Source organism: Patagioenas fasciata, chromosome 1, assembly GCF_037038585.1.
Source record: "Patagioenas fasciata isolate bPatFas1 chromosome 1, bPatFas1.hap1, whole genome shotgun sequence".
NCBI lineage: Eukaryota > Metazoa > Chordata > Aves > Columbiformes > Columbidae > Patagioenas > Patagioenas fasciata.
The window spans coordinates 87,375,124-87,388,560 of NC_092520.1; the positions used below are offsets into that span (position 1 = coordinate 87,375,124).

The 13,437-nt window shown below is 33.9% G+C and overlaps 1 protein-coding gene across 3 annotated transcripts in view; it reads left to right on the top strand.

The window, feature by feature from the left end:
- Nucleotides 1-13,437, top strand: part of NCAM2 (neural cell adhesion molecule 2) — a 295,266-nt gene that overhangs the window by 200,416 nt on the left and 81,413 nt on the right. For all 3 annotated transcript variants that reach the window (XR_011739702.1, XM_065843953.2, XM_071810071.1), the window contains exons 9-10: nucleotides 254-404; nucleotides 12,684-12,871. Coding sequence is in view for 2 of the 3 variants with exons in the window: in XM_065843953.2 (XP_065700025.1) it covers nucleotides 254-404; nucleotides 12,684-12,871 (339 nt within the window). In the remaining variant the exon portion in view is untranslated. The remainder of the gene's footprint in view (nucleotides 1-253; nucleotides 405-12,683; nucleotides 12,872-13,437) is intronic.

Below are 13,437 nucleotides of genomic sequence, written 5' to 3' on the forward strand. Positions count from 1 at the left end.
TTTTCTGGTTTACCTTGACAATGTTCCTTTAAGCATGTACTTATTCCCTTGATTATAGTGCCTAGAAACAGACCATCTTATTCTATATTTTTTTTTAATTTCAGTTACTTAATTGTCAGCAGTAACTTCACCATAGGTGAAGAGATGCTTTCAGTCATACTTATCAATGGTGTTTAATATATAAAACATATATAAACATACATATATATATATATATAAAAAACCTTTCTTTTTCCTGAATCAATGTAAACAGAGCCCAGATGGCCGTATAGAAGTCAAAGGGCAGCATGGAAAATCGTCACTGCATATTAAAGATGTGAAGTTGTCAGATTCAGGGAGATATGACTGTGAAGCTGCAAGTAGAATTGGTGGGCACCAAAAGAGCATGTACCTTGATATTCAATGTAAGTTCTAATATTTTGTTTTCTCTTATAAATTTGTTTTAAAAGAAAAAAAAAAAGTACATTCTTAATGGAAGGTCAGTTTTTCCTGGTAATTCATGTTTAAACTTGCATAATTTGAGAACACATGTCCTTCTGTCATTAGTGGTATTGAATTCTGTGAAGGAATCTTTTTTTTTTCTGAAGTTGAAAAGATGCTTGTCAGTGATTTAAGCGGGACAGGATTTAGTCTGAGATCATACTCCAGTGGTACTACCCACTTACTTAAGGCTAAGCATAAGAAAAGTAAATTATTTTTTCCTAGAGAAGAATCTCATGCTACAGAAACCAATCAGAAGATATGAATTTGAAACATGCAAAAATTCATTGGAAAATAGTCTCTTCAAACTGTTCTTCAAATTAATGAAGCAAAGGTCTTCAAAAAAATTAAAGCAAACAAAAAAAAAAAAAAACACTTATATATTTTATCACTGTTCCATTTTGCTAGAGATTTTCTAGGCGTGTGTTCCACATTTGGAATATAGCTTTGAGTGAGCCTGTTTGAGATCTGGATTTAAATTAATACATTATTATAGTCTGAAACAAATTTCAGGGTGACATTTTTAGGACATATGTTAAGAATTTAAAAGTAACATTTTCTGATTATGATATGGCAGAGTTAATTTTGAATATGTCTGGGAACAAACAAATACAGTGTGTGAGGAAATGGAATAGCATAATAAGTCTGAATTTATGCCTTGATAGACACTACAAATGTGTTCTTTTATGAAGCAGGTATCATAGTTATCTTTCATTTCAGTTATTTTGCTTTGTAAGTTGCAGGCTAGAAACATTCAGGAAATGAATGTTTCAAAAACTAAACAGCTAATTTATATTCTCATAGGAAAATGGGGGAATTGTTATGAGATTCTCTGAATTCAGTATTGAATAAATTATTTGACTCTCCTTGTATTATTTTCCAAGTGCTAGTTTTTAGCATGTGAATTGTACATTAGAAACGTTGTGATTGGGTTTTTTGCTTTTTTTTTTTTTCCAAAATATTCATATACCACATTGCATAAAATTCTTCAAAATATTTTAATTTTCACTTCAGCTGTTTTAGTTTTGTACTCTTCAAAACCATTTTTGAGAATATTTATTTTCAGGTATGGCTGGTTCTTTGCAAAATCACTAGTGAGCCATTTTAGTAGAATTTTACTTCATTTTAGTAGTATTTTAGTAGAAAAAACAATAACTATTTTAGCATTAAATTGTAAATTAATAAACAAGACGTAATTGCTTATATTGTTCCATAGTTCCTAGATAGGACTAATCAATGCACCTATGCCATTCTGTAAGTTTCTAAAAAAACTACAAATATTTTATTTATATGAGGGAGCTGGGGCTGTTTAGCCTGGAGAAAAGGAGGCTGAGGGGAGACCTTCTCGCTGTCTACAACTACCTGAAAGGAGGTTGTAGCATGGAGGGTGTTGGTCTCTTCTCCCAAGCAGCAAGTGACAGGACAAGAGGAAATGGCCTCAAGTTGCATCGGGGACAGTTCAGATTGGATATTAGGAAAAAATTCTTCACTGAAAGGGTTGTCAGTCATTGGAACAGGCTGCCCAGGGAAGTGGTTGAGTCACCATCCCCGGAGGTGTTAAAAGGCATTTAGATGAGGTTCTTAGGGACATGGTTTAGTGCTAGAGTTAGATCCTGAGGATCTCTTCCAACCAAAACGATTCTATGATTCTATGTTTTAGTACATTTGACAGCTTGTGTAGTCAGGAGTCCTGTCACATCAGTTCAACAGGCTTAATGGAGCCACAGAGCACTCTGGTATCTCTGTCTCTTCCTTTTACGTCTTGAACCCTATTGAAGACTTAAACTGACAGTAGGATTGTGCAGTGTTTATGTACTTTATCCTTGTTCTCTATTGGGGTTTCTTTTGATGATAAGAGTGGTTCTTCAGGACAGGAAGAGATTATCAGGTTTGATATCGATTTGGCACAGTTAACCCTGCCTTTTATCTGCAGTAAATGCTAGATGGGCATGAACTGTACGGAACCCAGAGCTATTTATAAGGATTTCTTCCTATACAGTCATCTTTGTATTTCATTATGCTTAGTTTTCCTTATATTAAGTATGCAAAATAAATCAAAATTATATGAAAAATAAAGACACCATTGTAAATATTATTTACTAATGGATTTCATCAATTGCTTGTGGAAGTTAAATGTACAAATGTATGAATCCCAGTGAATTACAACTTGATTTGTACATACAATAACATTGAGTGCCTTTCAAAGTTACAGTTTTCCTATGCAAATGTTTACATTTCTATATAGTATTTTTTATCTTTTTAGCTGAGACATAATTATTGTGAAAAATTTATGCTAGGAATATAAAGGAATCTTAACAAGCATAATACAGATCTGACTAAAGAAGAAAACTCCTAATGAAAGACCACATTATGTCTTGGATTCCGCAAATAATTCACTGTAATGATTAGCATTAGAGAATGAAAAAACATTATTTTGACATGCTTAATATGCTGGATCAACTTTCTTCATAGTATTATTCTTGGTTAGAATGCACTGATGGCATTACTAAGTTGGAAAGGATTTAAACAAGCCAGTAATGATCAGCAGTGATTGTGGCTGTGATCAAGTGGCTCTCAAGTTGCCCTTCAAGTTTTCCTTTCATTGTGTTCAAACTGTCATTAACACTGTCAGAAGTATTCAGAGCACTTAATTGTCTACTCCTAGGTGCACACATTGTGTAAGATGCTGATTTCTCTGATTGCTGTGCAACACCAAGTGCAAATTCTTTTGTAGAATACTTCTTTTACTGGGGAAAATGTATTAAGCCATGTTCTATCAAAAAGTTTCTGGTTTTCCATATAGTACCTGGGAAGCATGCTAACTTACAGTCTTTTGTAGCTACAATTACCAGTTTTCACTTCACTCTATTTCTATGAAAACTCCCAAGTTTCAGTATTGATGCTGAAGTTATTAGATATGATGGATGGCCCAAAAATACCTACTTCCTCAATGTACACAAAGACTAGTGTTTGAGGACATAATGAACTATCACAAATATAGAATCACAGAATCATTTTGGTTGGAAGAAGCCCTCAGGATAAGTAAGTCCAACCATTAACCTAACTCTGGCACTAAACCGTACCCCTAAAAACATATTGCATTCGGTAATTGCATTCATTTTTGCTTTGGGTCAGCCACATGAGTGGCTGACAAATATGATTTCTCAGAAAAAAAATTCTAAACAAACACATTTAAATAATTTTAAGGGTCATCCAGAAATGAGAAGTTTTGCTTACTCCTGTTTTTTACCCAAACCTGAATTTTATAGTTGTATTCCTTATTAGTAAAGTACCAACATTCATTGGTACAAAAAAACATCGTGCAGGATGTGCAACATAGCCTTTACCTGTAAGGAAATGTGTGCAGTATTTATTATACTACTGTATTGCTTATCAGAGACACTTTTTTCCTTTTCTTTTTCTTCCCCCATCATGATTTGAAATCAACCTCATTTCTATTACAGTATTGAACTTCGTTTCCTGAATCAATTAGTCTTTTAGGCTCTTCACTTTGTTTTATGTTAGCTGTATTGCACTACAGTTAATGAAGATGCTTTGGATTCATGATATTTCATTTTGTATCATTGCAAAAATATACAGTATTTCTTAAAAGCAGGCTGAACAAGTTGAGCTACAAATTCTATTTACCTTCAAGGAAGCAAGGCTATGAGTCCATGTAAATAATACTACTGTGTGCAAGATGTCAAAAATATGATGAAAAATGTCACAAATGTTGCAGCTACCACTGCTATCATAAATTATAATAAATGCAGACAGTTCATACCTTGGATTCTGTTTCTGTTGAAATAAGTAAGTATATCGACATCACGTCTCTACTCAGAGAATCATAGAATGGTTGAGGTTGGAAGAGATTGCCTTTTGTACTGTCACTGGACACCACTGAAAAGAGACTGGCTTTGTCTTCTTTACACCCTCCCTTCAGCTGTTATTCGTGGCAGCCCAGCCCTATCTTGTTGTCACAGCCAGAAAACAAAACAGATAAAGACAATCTAAGAAAAAGACAAATGATAGGAAAAACAATCAAGAGAAATGAAATGTTGAAATATTATGGAAAATTTTGCATCTCTTCTATTAAAACGCTGTTGGCCTCAGTTACATTTCTTCCTGTCAAACTTATAGCTTAAAATGAAAAAGCAAACATGGAAAAAGTCAATCTTTAACATCATGAAAAAGATGTCATGATTTTGACCTGACTTTGGAGCTAATGAATGCCAATTGTAAGATCTAAAAATTTCTTTGACCGCCTAGTGGACTTGCATAGAAGCAAATTTGGTATGTCACTACAGTGACTTAAAGGGAATAAGAATGTTAAGTTCTGAGTAAAAGATGAGCTTTGTCACATAGAGTCATTTTGCAAAAAACATTTCACCAAAACTCCCTGGACTGAAACAAAGATGAATGCATCTTTGTTTTCTTATTCTGATGTTGCAATTAATGTGTCAAAATGGGTAAAATTATACTTTATTCACCTGTATAGTAAATCCACCTATTCTTTAGCCCTTAAGGGTGTAATCATATTTTAGAACAGAAACTTCAGCTTTAAAACTTTTGGCCTATATATGTTAATATCTTGTTAAAATGTGATATTCGTGTTAGGAATTTCTCTAAATTTTTAGGTAGGTAGATTTTTAATAACATATTGGCTGTTAGAATAGAAAAAATAAAATTTTGAATGAATATATTAATAAAATGTTTTAGGTTTTATTCTTTTCATCTTCTAATATTTTACTCATTTTAATAATATTTTCTTACTGATCTAATTTTTCACATATGCAATTGTGAAAGTTAAAGGTTAAAAAAAAAAAAAAACCAACCAAAAAAACCCCAAGAGTTTTCTGATGTGTCCTTGAAGATGTTTGTATGTCATGAGGTAGTCTTACAGACTAAAAATATAAAATGTTTACATTGCTAGTTAATGTGTAAATTTCAAACTGGCTTTCATAGTTACAAAATTCAACAGAGTTTTGCAAGTCATTCTGTATTATGTTAAGTGTAATTTATATTATACAATGATGACCTGTAAACGCAAAAAAGACAGCATGGCCTTTGTCCTTTGTATCTCCAAGATGGGTTCAGAGCAGAATCAACACAACTGTGAATTATGAGGAAAATAATCAGGTGGTATGATAAGTATGATGTGATGTTGAAGCTTTGAAACTTGAACAAAACAAAATATCTTAAATTGAGATTTGTAACCTCAATATTTTTTTTCTCCATTAACTTACCTGAAATACAGATTACTTGGTATTACTTGAAATTGGTATCTCTAAAGAGTCTTCAGTTGTGTCGAAACATCCTGAAGCCACTAGGTTAATTCGTGCTTGAAGGAGGGACCTCCGGTATTGTTTACTGTAAACATGAGACATGTAGCTTTGGTTGCGATATCTGAGGCCAGCCACCTCTGCACCACCGAGCCCACCCCTCAGCTGCTGTTGCCACACACACTGGAAGCAGCATAGGGCTAAAGTGAAGAGGGAAATACTGGTTGAGTTTGAGTACATTGTACTGGAGATCTGAGAGACGTAGGGTATAGGTTTAGGGGTACCAGGTGTTGGAAATGGAGTTGGATATGCAGGGTAATTGTAGCAATGCCGTTTGTATTTTTTGTATGTTCCTTAAAATTTCTTAGACATTTTGTTGTTGTTGTTTTTCTTGACACTACTGTGTGCAAAAGCTTAAGTAAAGAGATAATGAGGCTGATAATTCACTGTTCCATAAAGGAACAACAATTATGATTCAGGAATACAGGAGATTAGGGAATACAGAGATTAGGGAATGGAGGGAAGATGTCAATAGGAGGCACATTGTGGAGATAAAGATGACAGATAGGAAAATATGGAAGGTAAAGACATGAAGCAGGATTTTGTTCTGAAAATGTGACAAGTAGTATAGGAAGAGAGATGGAGGTTAGGATCCTGGTTTGAAAAAGGAATTGCAGTTTTTCACTTTTGGCTATAAGAGAATTATGTGATCTGATATATGATGTTAGAAATCTGGCCATCCTAAATTATTCCAGTAATTCTGTCCAGGAATGTTGACTTTTTGATACATACTGGTGCCATATGAAAATAATGTATCAGTAATTCGCATCATCTGATATTGTTATTACTAAAATCAAAATTACTGGTAATGTGAGAGACCCATAGGGGGAGTCTTCCTGTTCTAGTTCTGATGGTCAGTGTTCTTAGGGATTTACTGACATAAAAAATGACAGATGTATGTGGAGAGTTTCTTTTAAACATCACTATTGACATACTTAACTTATTTTTCCTACCTGTGATTTCCTTATAATTTTACACAGTTTTCAATAATTTTAGACATGTTTATCCATTCAAAACAGATATTTCTATGAAACCAAAATTCCTCGGGGTTTTTGTTTGTTTTGTGGGGTTTGTGTTTTTTGTTGTTTGTTTGGTTTGTTTGGGGTTTTTTTGCTTTTGTGTGTTTTGTTTTTTTTTTTTTTTTTTTTAATTTATTGTATTTTTAATACAATTCCTTAATGTCAAGTAGAATTCAAAAGTAAATATATACAATGAATTTCTGTGACTCTGGCAGCAGCAAGCACCCAAACAATGCATGTGTTTGTTGCCCACCATTTGTTAAGGTTGAAGGTGCCATTATCAACTACATACTTGGCATCTAGCAGAAAGATACCTTATCTTCATGATAACTAATTTTTTGTCTATGTTTATGGAAATGTGGAAATTAGTGTGGTGTTTGCACGTTAAAAATGATGTAATAGTCAAGGTTATTAGGGACTAGCAGTGCTTGCTGGTAAGAGAGAACTCTTACTCTTGCATAGACTGTATAATTAGTAGCTAGTCTGTTATACTATTGAATATCAATGTGTTAATGTAGTGCATTTTGAGAGGAACCAAGAGAATGGGGCAGTGGAAAGGAAATATTACTGAGAGTGGTGTTTCCTGACACTTGCTGTGAAAAAAAACACATACCTCTGCAAAATTGCTGATCTCAAACTTTTAAAATTATAAGGTACATTCTGAAAAAGAATTCTGCTTTTAGCTAATAATAATGGCAATTTAAAAGCTAGTGTATATGTTTTGTTTGCTTTTCTACTTGGAAACGTCACATGTAGATCTTGCATGTTTTTCCTTGCAGCTGCATGATCATGATCACAGTATCACAGTAGCAATGAAGTTAAAGTTAGTAACCGTGAGGCTCTGGAGTTCCTATCTTCCTTTTAAGGATGATTATATATTAAAATCTAATCACCTGGCCTCATTTGTTAAGTCTTCCACTTTATCTCCAAGGGAAAGTTATTCCTTCCAAAATATTAACTGTTGTGAAACAGGTATATGGGAGAAAATACGGGAGAAAGATAGAAGTCTGTTAACCAAATTGTGGCAGATTTTCTAAAAATTAAAGTACTTGTACAGGATGGATGGCAAGGAAAGTACTAGATTTGCTTGAGAATGTGGTTTATTAAAGCCTTTGATGATGACTTATGCCAGTATTACCCACCTAAGAGAGAGTCTTCTAATAATTTACTGCATAAAATGTCCCAGCATCTTAGACCTGACAATCTGTCATATATTTTCATTGTATGATCGGGGAAAACAAATTGTTTGAGGAACAAATAACCAAAAGTTTTAAAACTTATGTCTAGTTTGCTATTAGAGCTGTCTGGACACGTGCTGAATCAGGTAATTTGCCATATCCAATTTTGTGTGTAATGTCAAACATACACCAGAGCTGGATCTTTGAAGTTGTTAATTGAATTGCCTTCTGCAGGAGACAGATGATGTATTAGTCTGTTCTTGAATCATTGTTCTCAGACATTATACCTAATAAGGGTACGTAAATGCTAGAGACAGTTTTCAAGTCAGAGTTTGCTTCCCTTACTTAGAATTGTTATGGAGGTTATCCAGAACCACTTCTTGTAATTAGAGTGCTGACCTGCCAGTCTCTTTCTTATTTGGGAAAATGAACAGCTAGAGTTTAGGTGATGCTTGGACCATAATATTAACTATTCTAGAATGCTATAGTTGCTTATAGAATCCTACTCTCATAGATGCATTTAATTTTGTACCTTTGTAATATAGTCTTTGTTCCTTCTAGACATCTTTTTAATTTGGATTGTCTCATCTCTCAAAAATAATACTCCATCTTTCACCAATCAAGCTTATAACAGTAATTATGAACTTTACTGAATCCTGGGCTGCATAAAAAGAAGCATGTCAAGCAGGTCAGGGGAGGTGATTCTACCTGCCTGTTGTGAGATGCCATCTGGATTACTACATCCAGCTTTGGGGTCCCCATCTCCAGACAAACATGGACCTGTTAGAGTGAGTCCAGAGAGGGCCACAAAAATGATCAGGGGTCTGGAACACCTCTTGTATGAAGAAAGGCTGAGGGAGTTGAGGTTGTGCAGCCTGGAGAAAAGAAGGCTCCGGAGTCTTTATTGTGGCCTTTCAAGACATTAAGGTGGCTTATAAGAAAGATGGAGAGAGACTTTTTGCCAGGGTCTGTAGTGACAGGACAAGAGGCAATGGTTTCAAAGTAAAAGAGAGTCATTTCAGAATAGATATAAAGAAGAAGTTTTTTGCAATGAGGGTGGCAATACAGTGGAACAGAAGTGTAGATTCCCCGTCCCTGGAAGTGTTCAAGGCCAGGCTGGACAGGACTTTGAGCAACCTGATCTACATATGACAGAGGGGCTGGACTAGGTGATCTTTGAAGGTCCCTTCCAATGAAAACCATTATATGATCTATTGCATTTCTATAGTAACATAAACAGTAGCTTTTGTACTTCTTTGCCGTAGATTCTTTTTGTGTTTTGTTGTTGTTTTTGTTTTGTTTTTCACTAGAGCACCATAAGGTTCAGATATAATAAATATCATCAGGGTTACTGAAAAATAAATAAATACATTAATACACAAATGGAGTGTATTGAAGCTCATAGTTCTGTATTTAGGTATTTAGAAGTCTGGTATGTTGTCTTAACTGGCTCTACTTTATGTACAAAAGCTTAAAAAGAACAGTTCATTTACACCCTGAATTGATTTTTTGTCAGGCGTAAATTAATCCTGAGTTACATAAAAGCTAAGCAGAGCATATTTTGATTTTTTTAATGGTTGTAACTTTCTCACTGATCTGCAGGGAAGTTTTTTTCTTTTTATACAGTGCATATATTGCATTTAAGTATTTTGAACACATGTTAACATATGAGAAGGTCCAACTTCTCATTTCTGCTTGGTTATATTTCATTTTCTGATTATAGAATTTATTGATACATGTTCTGTTTATTAACTTCATTTTTTTCTTAGTAATTCTAGAACATTGGAGGGATCAGATTTTGTAGACATATGAAATAGTCAACTTTATGTTTTTGAAGCCTTGGCTTTAAGATTTGTTATTTTTTCATGCTCTATTTTACATTAAACATATTGTGTGTTTCGGTTTGACAAATACTAATTGTTACCATGTAAGCATACTATACTACACTTAGTGATGAAGACCATACAAGGAAAAAACAAAATATCTTTATAAACCAGTTATTCACTTCCAACTATTATACATTTTTTATAATTTTATAAGACATGTAAAATAACTTCTTTTTGTACTGTAAAAATATTTCCAGAGTAATTTTCTCATGTGAAATACCAGTCTAGGAAGCTTAACCTATTGCTGACTAGGAAATCAAAAATAATCTGACTTAAGATAATTTGCCTCAATCAAACCACTAGCATAGTCATCCTGCATCCTCTTCTTTTTGTTATATTGGAGGTTTCAGCTGCTGGGGAAATTACTCCAAAGCCTTCTACCCTGAGTTTTTGAGAGGAAAAATGTGAAGCTCTTTTTGTTTACTAATGCTTTACATGTGGATGTTGTTAATTTTGGGATATATATTCATTTGATGGACTTTTAGTCCTGTTTGTGGTTTAGGATGTTAAAACTGTCTGTTAGTATCTGTAGTCATTTATAGATGGTAGTCCATAACTCACCTATCACTTTAAAATATAAATAGACACTATAGGCATCCTAGATCTCCCTTCAGAAAAGAAAACACTCTGAAGTGAAAGTCCCTATTCTCCTAAATGCTTGTGCCTGCGTTATAGAAGTCTACACTACTTTTTCACTCCTAAGACTTTTAAAATAGGATACATGTTTGCCACATGTGTGTTTAAATCAAAAGAGAGCATCAAACTGCATGGTGTCACCTAGGAAGGAAAGTTAGGTTCAGACAGAACATCTTTCTCTCTTCCACACTCATGGCAGTGTTACATTAATGGATTGAAGTTAGTCTGAGAAATTGTGCCTTGGAAGACAGTGCTTATCTATAATTTGTTGTGAAATAATCACATTTGTGTCTCATGAATACTCTGATGAGATTTCTGATCCATGTGTTGAACACATTAGGTGCAAAAACTGCCAGGCAGAAGTCAGTTTGTGCAGTTTTCCTTTGAGTGGTTCTCACCACTATCTCCATTTCCAGAGGAAAAGCCAAGGCTCTGACACTGGGTATTCTGATATTCCTGACCATACTTAACCATAAAACAAGCATATGCAGTTTGCATTTTTCTTCACAGAGCTCCACTAGTCTGAGGTGTCCTATCCATGTCAGTGTATCATTTGGTAGTCCATTTTTGCTTTACGATGTTTAGAGGATTAATATGTGCATCTTTTTAAAGGTCTAAGAGAAACAAAGAGCACCAGAATTACTTCTTTAAACACACAGAAAAGAAAGATGAACTCCTATATCTAGTAAATAAATGCATAGGTAGACATACTTATTTGGATGGATCCACAGTTTTCAGTCAAAGCCTGTATGCATGCAGCAGCAGCAGCATAATGTCACCATAAAGCTCTGCTTTTTGACAAAGGCAAACACAGAAAGAAGCTGAAAACATGCACTTCAGAAACAAGGATGTAGTTTTAAACCATTCCTGAAGCTAAATTTTACTGCTTTTTAAATATGCTCTATTCTCGTCTCTGATATACGTCTTAGCAATTTTCTAACTGAAAGCTAAACTATTTGTGAGAAGCCCAAAACAGAATTTCCAGAGACACATCTAGAAACATTTAGGAACTATTTATCAAAATAAAAATATACACATATATTTTTCTAAATATTAAAAAGAGACATCATGACATGAGCTATAATTGATAATTCTTTTTTGGAATTAAAGTGCTAGAGAATTTCCCTGACTTCTAATAATATAAAGAATATTTTCTTAATACCTTAAAATATAGCAAGAGTGGGATTAAAATAAAAAAAAAAAAAATATATATATATATATTTACAGATAAATATGTGAGAGGCAAAAACTATTATTTACCAAGACATAAGTAGATGACCAGGGAAAGAGACCATTAAACTGTTCCTGCTGTCCAGGGAAATAGAGGGTAGAACAGATAATTCTCGTCACTACTGGCCATGTGATCTGACAATCATAGTTTGCAAACCAGCAATTTCATCTGTATCAGACTCAGTGTTTGGCTATATGTTTAACTTAGCCATTTATAGGTGGGTTTGTAAGGAAGATGCACCTTCTTTTTGCTTTTCTTTCATTGGGTGATTTCATAAGTAACTGGTATAAAGATTGTCCATTTTTTTTCTGAAGTAGGTATAATATGTTGCAACATTTTAGGTATTCTTGCATTATTTTTTTGTTCTAGGTTTATTCATACAACTAAACATCTCTCTGTAGAAAGATTTCATTAAATATAAAGTAGTTCCAGTGAGAAATAGGTGGAGCTCTTAGACATCTACGAAAATACAGAGAGTGAATGTAATTTCTCCATAGCAAAAGATGACGTTATAAAATCAGTAAATGAATAGCTTATATATATATGTTTCCTAGGTCACCTCCCTTTGTCATTCAAGCATCTGGCTGAAGAGTTTTTCATCCTCAGGAAGAAATGTTCTTTGTAATTTCTGAAATAATGTCTTTTAAGTGTCTCATGTTTCCCAATGCTGAATATAATTAGGAGCTATTATCTTCATGAGAATTTCAGGTGAAACAGTTTCAGGAGAGGAGAAAGCTACCAAAATAAAGGCTTCAGAAATTCAGTGTTGAATACTGGTATTTTTATGGTCCTTAATAAACTGATACAACAATCAATTTAAACTTCTGTGTGAACATGAATGCTTAGATAGTTGTATGGGGCTTGTTTTACTAAAACAGTTAATGTATTTGTGTATTACTTCCTTTTTCCAGATGCTCCAACATTTGTGTCAAATCAAACCATGTATTACTCTTGGGAAGGCAATCCAATCAATATAAGCTGTGAAGTGCTAGCAAATCCATCTGCCTCAGTTCAGTGGAGAAGGGGGAAATTAATTTTACCAGTAAAAAATACAACACATCTGAAGACCTACAGTACAGGAAGAAAGCTGATTCTAGAGGTAAGGCTTAAAACAGAAATCAATGTGGTGATGTTAATTAATTTCTTCCTCAGGTTGGCACCATTGAAAGTACTATAGAGTGCATTTAAGGATAAGACTTACAATTTAGTAAGTACAACTCTTAAAAAAATAAACACACACACAAAAAAACCCCACCTCTCCTCCCTGTGTTTATGAATTCATTTATCTCCACATTTCTCATGAGCAGTTAGAAAATAAACCTCATTTGCGTAATTTGTGCTCAGGTTTTCATCTGCAGTGAGCAAAAATGTAACTTGCATTTCTTGCAAGTAAATAAATACACATAATAAATAAATATAAAACTAAACCATCGGGTTAATTCTAAACATTGAATTGACTACCTGGTAGGTGCTTGGTATATACAAAAATATTTCTGTGCCTTCAATCAAGAACAAAACAGAAGGGTAAAGTGATAATAACCTGCAGCTGTCTTTGATAATGACTGTTACCTCATGGAGGCATTGCAAAAAATAGAAGCTCTCTTCTGTTATCCAAAAGGTACATATAATGACAAAATGTGAGAAAGGTAGATACATAAGATCCAC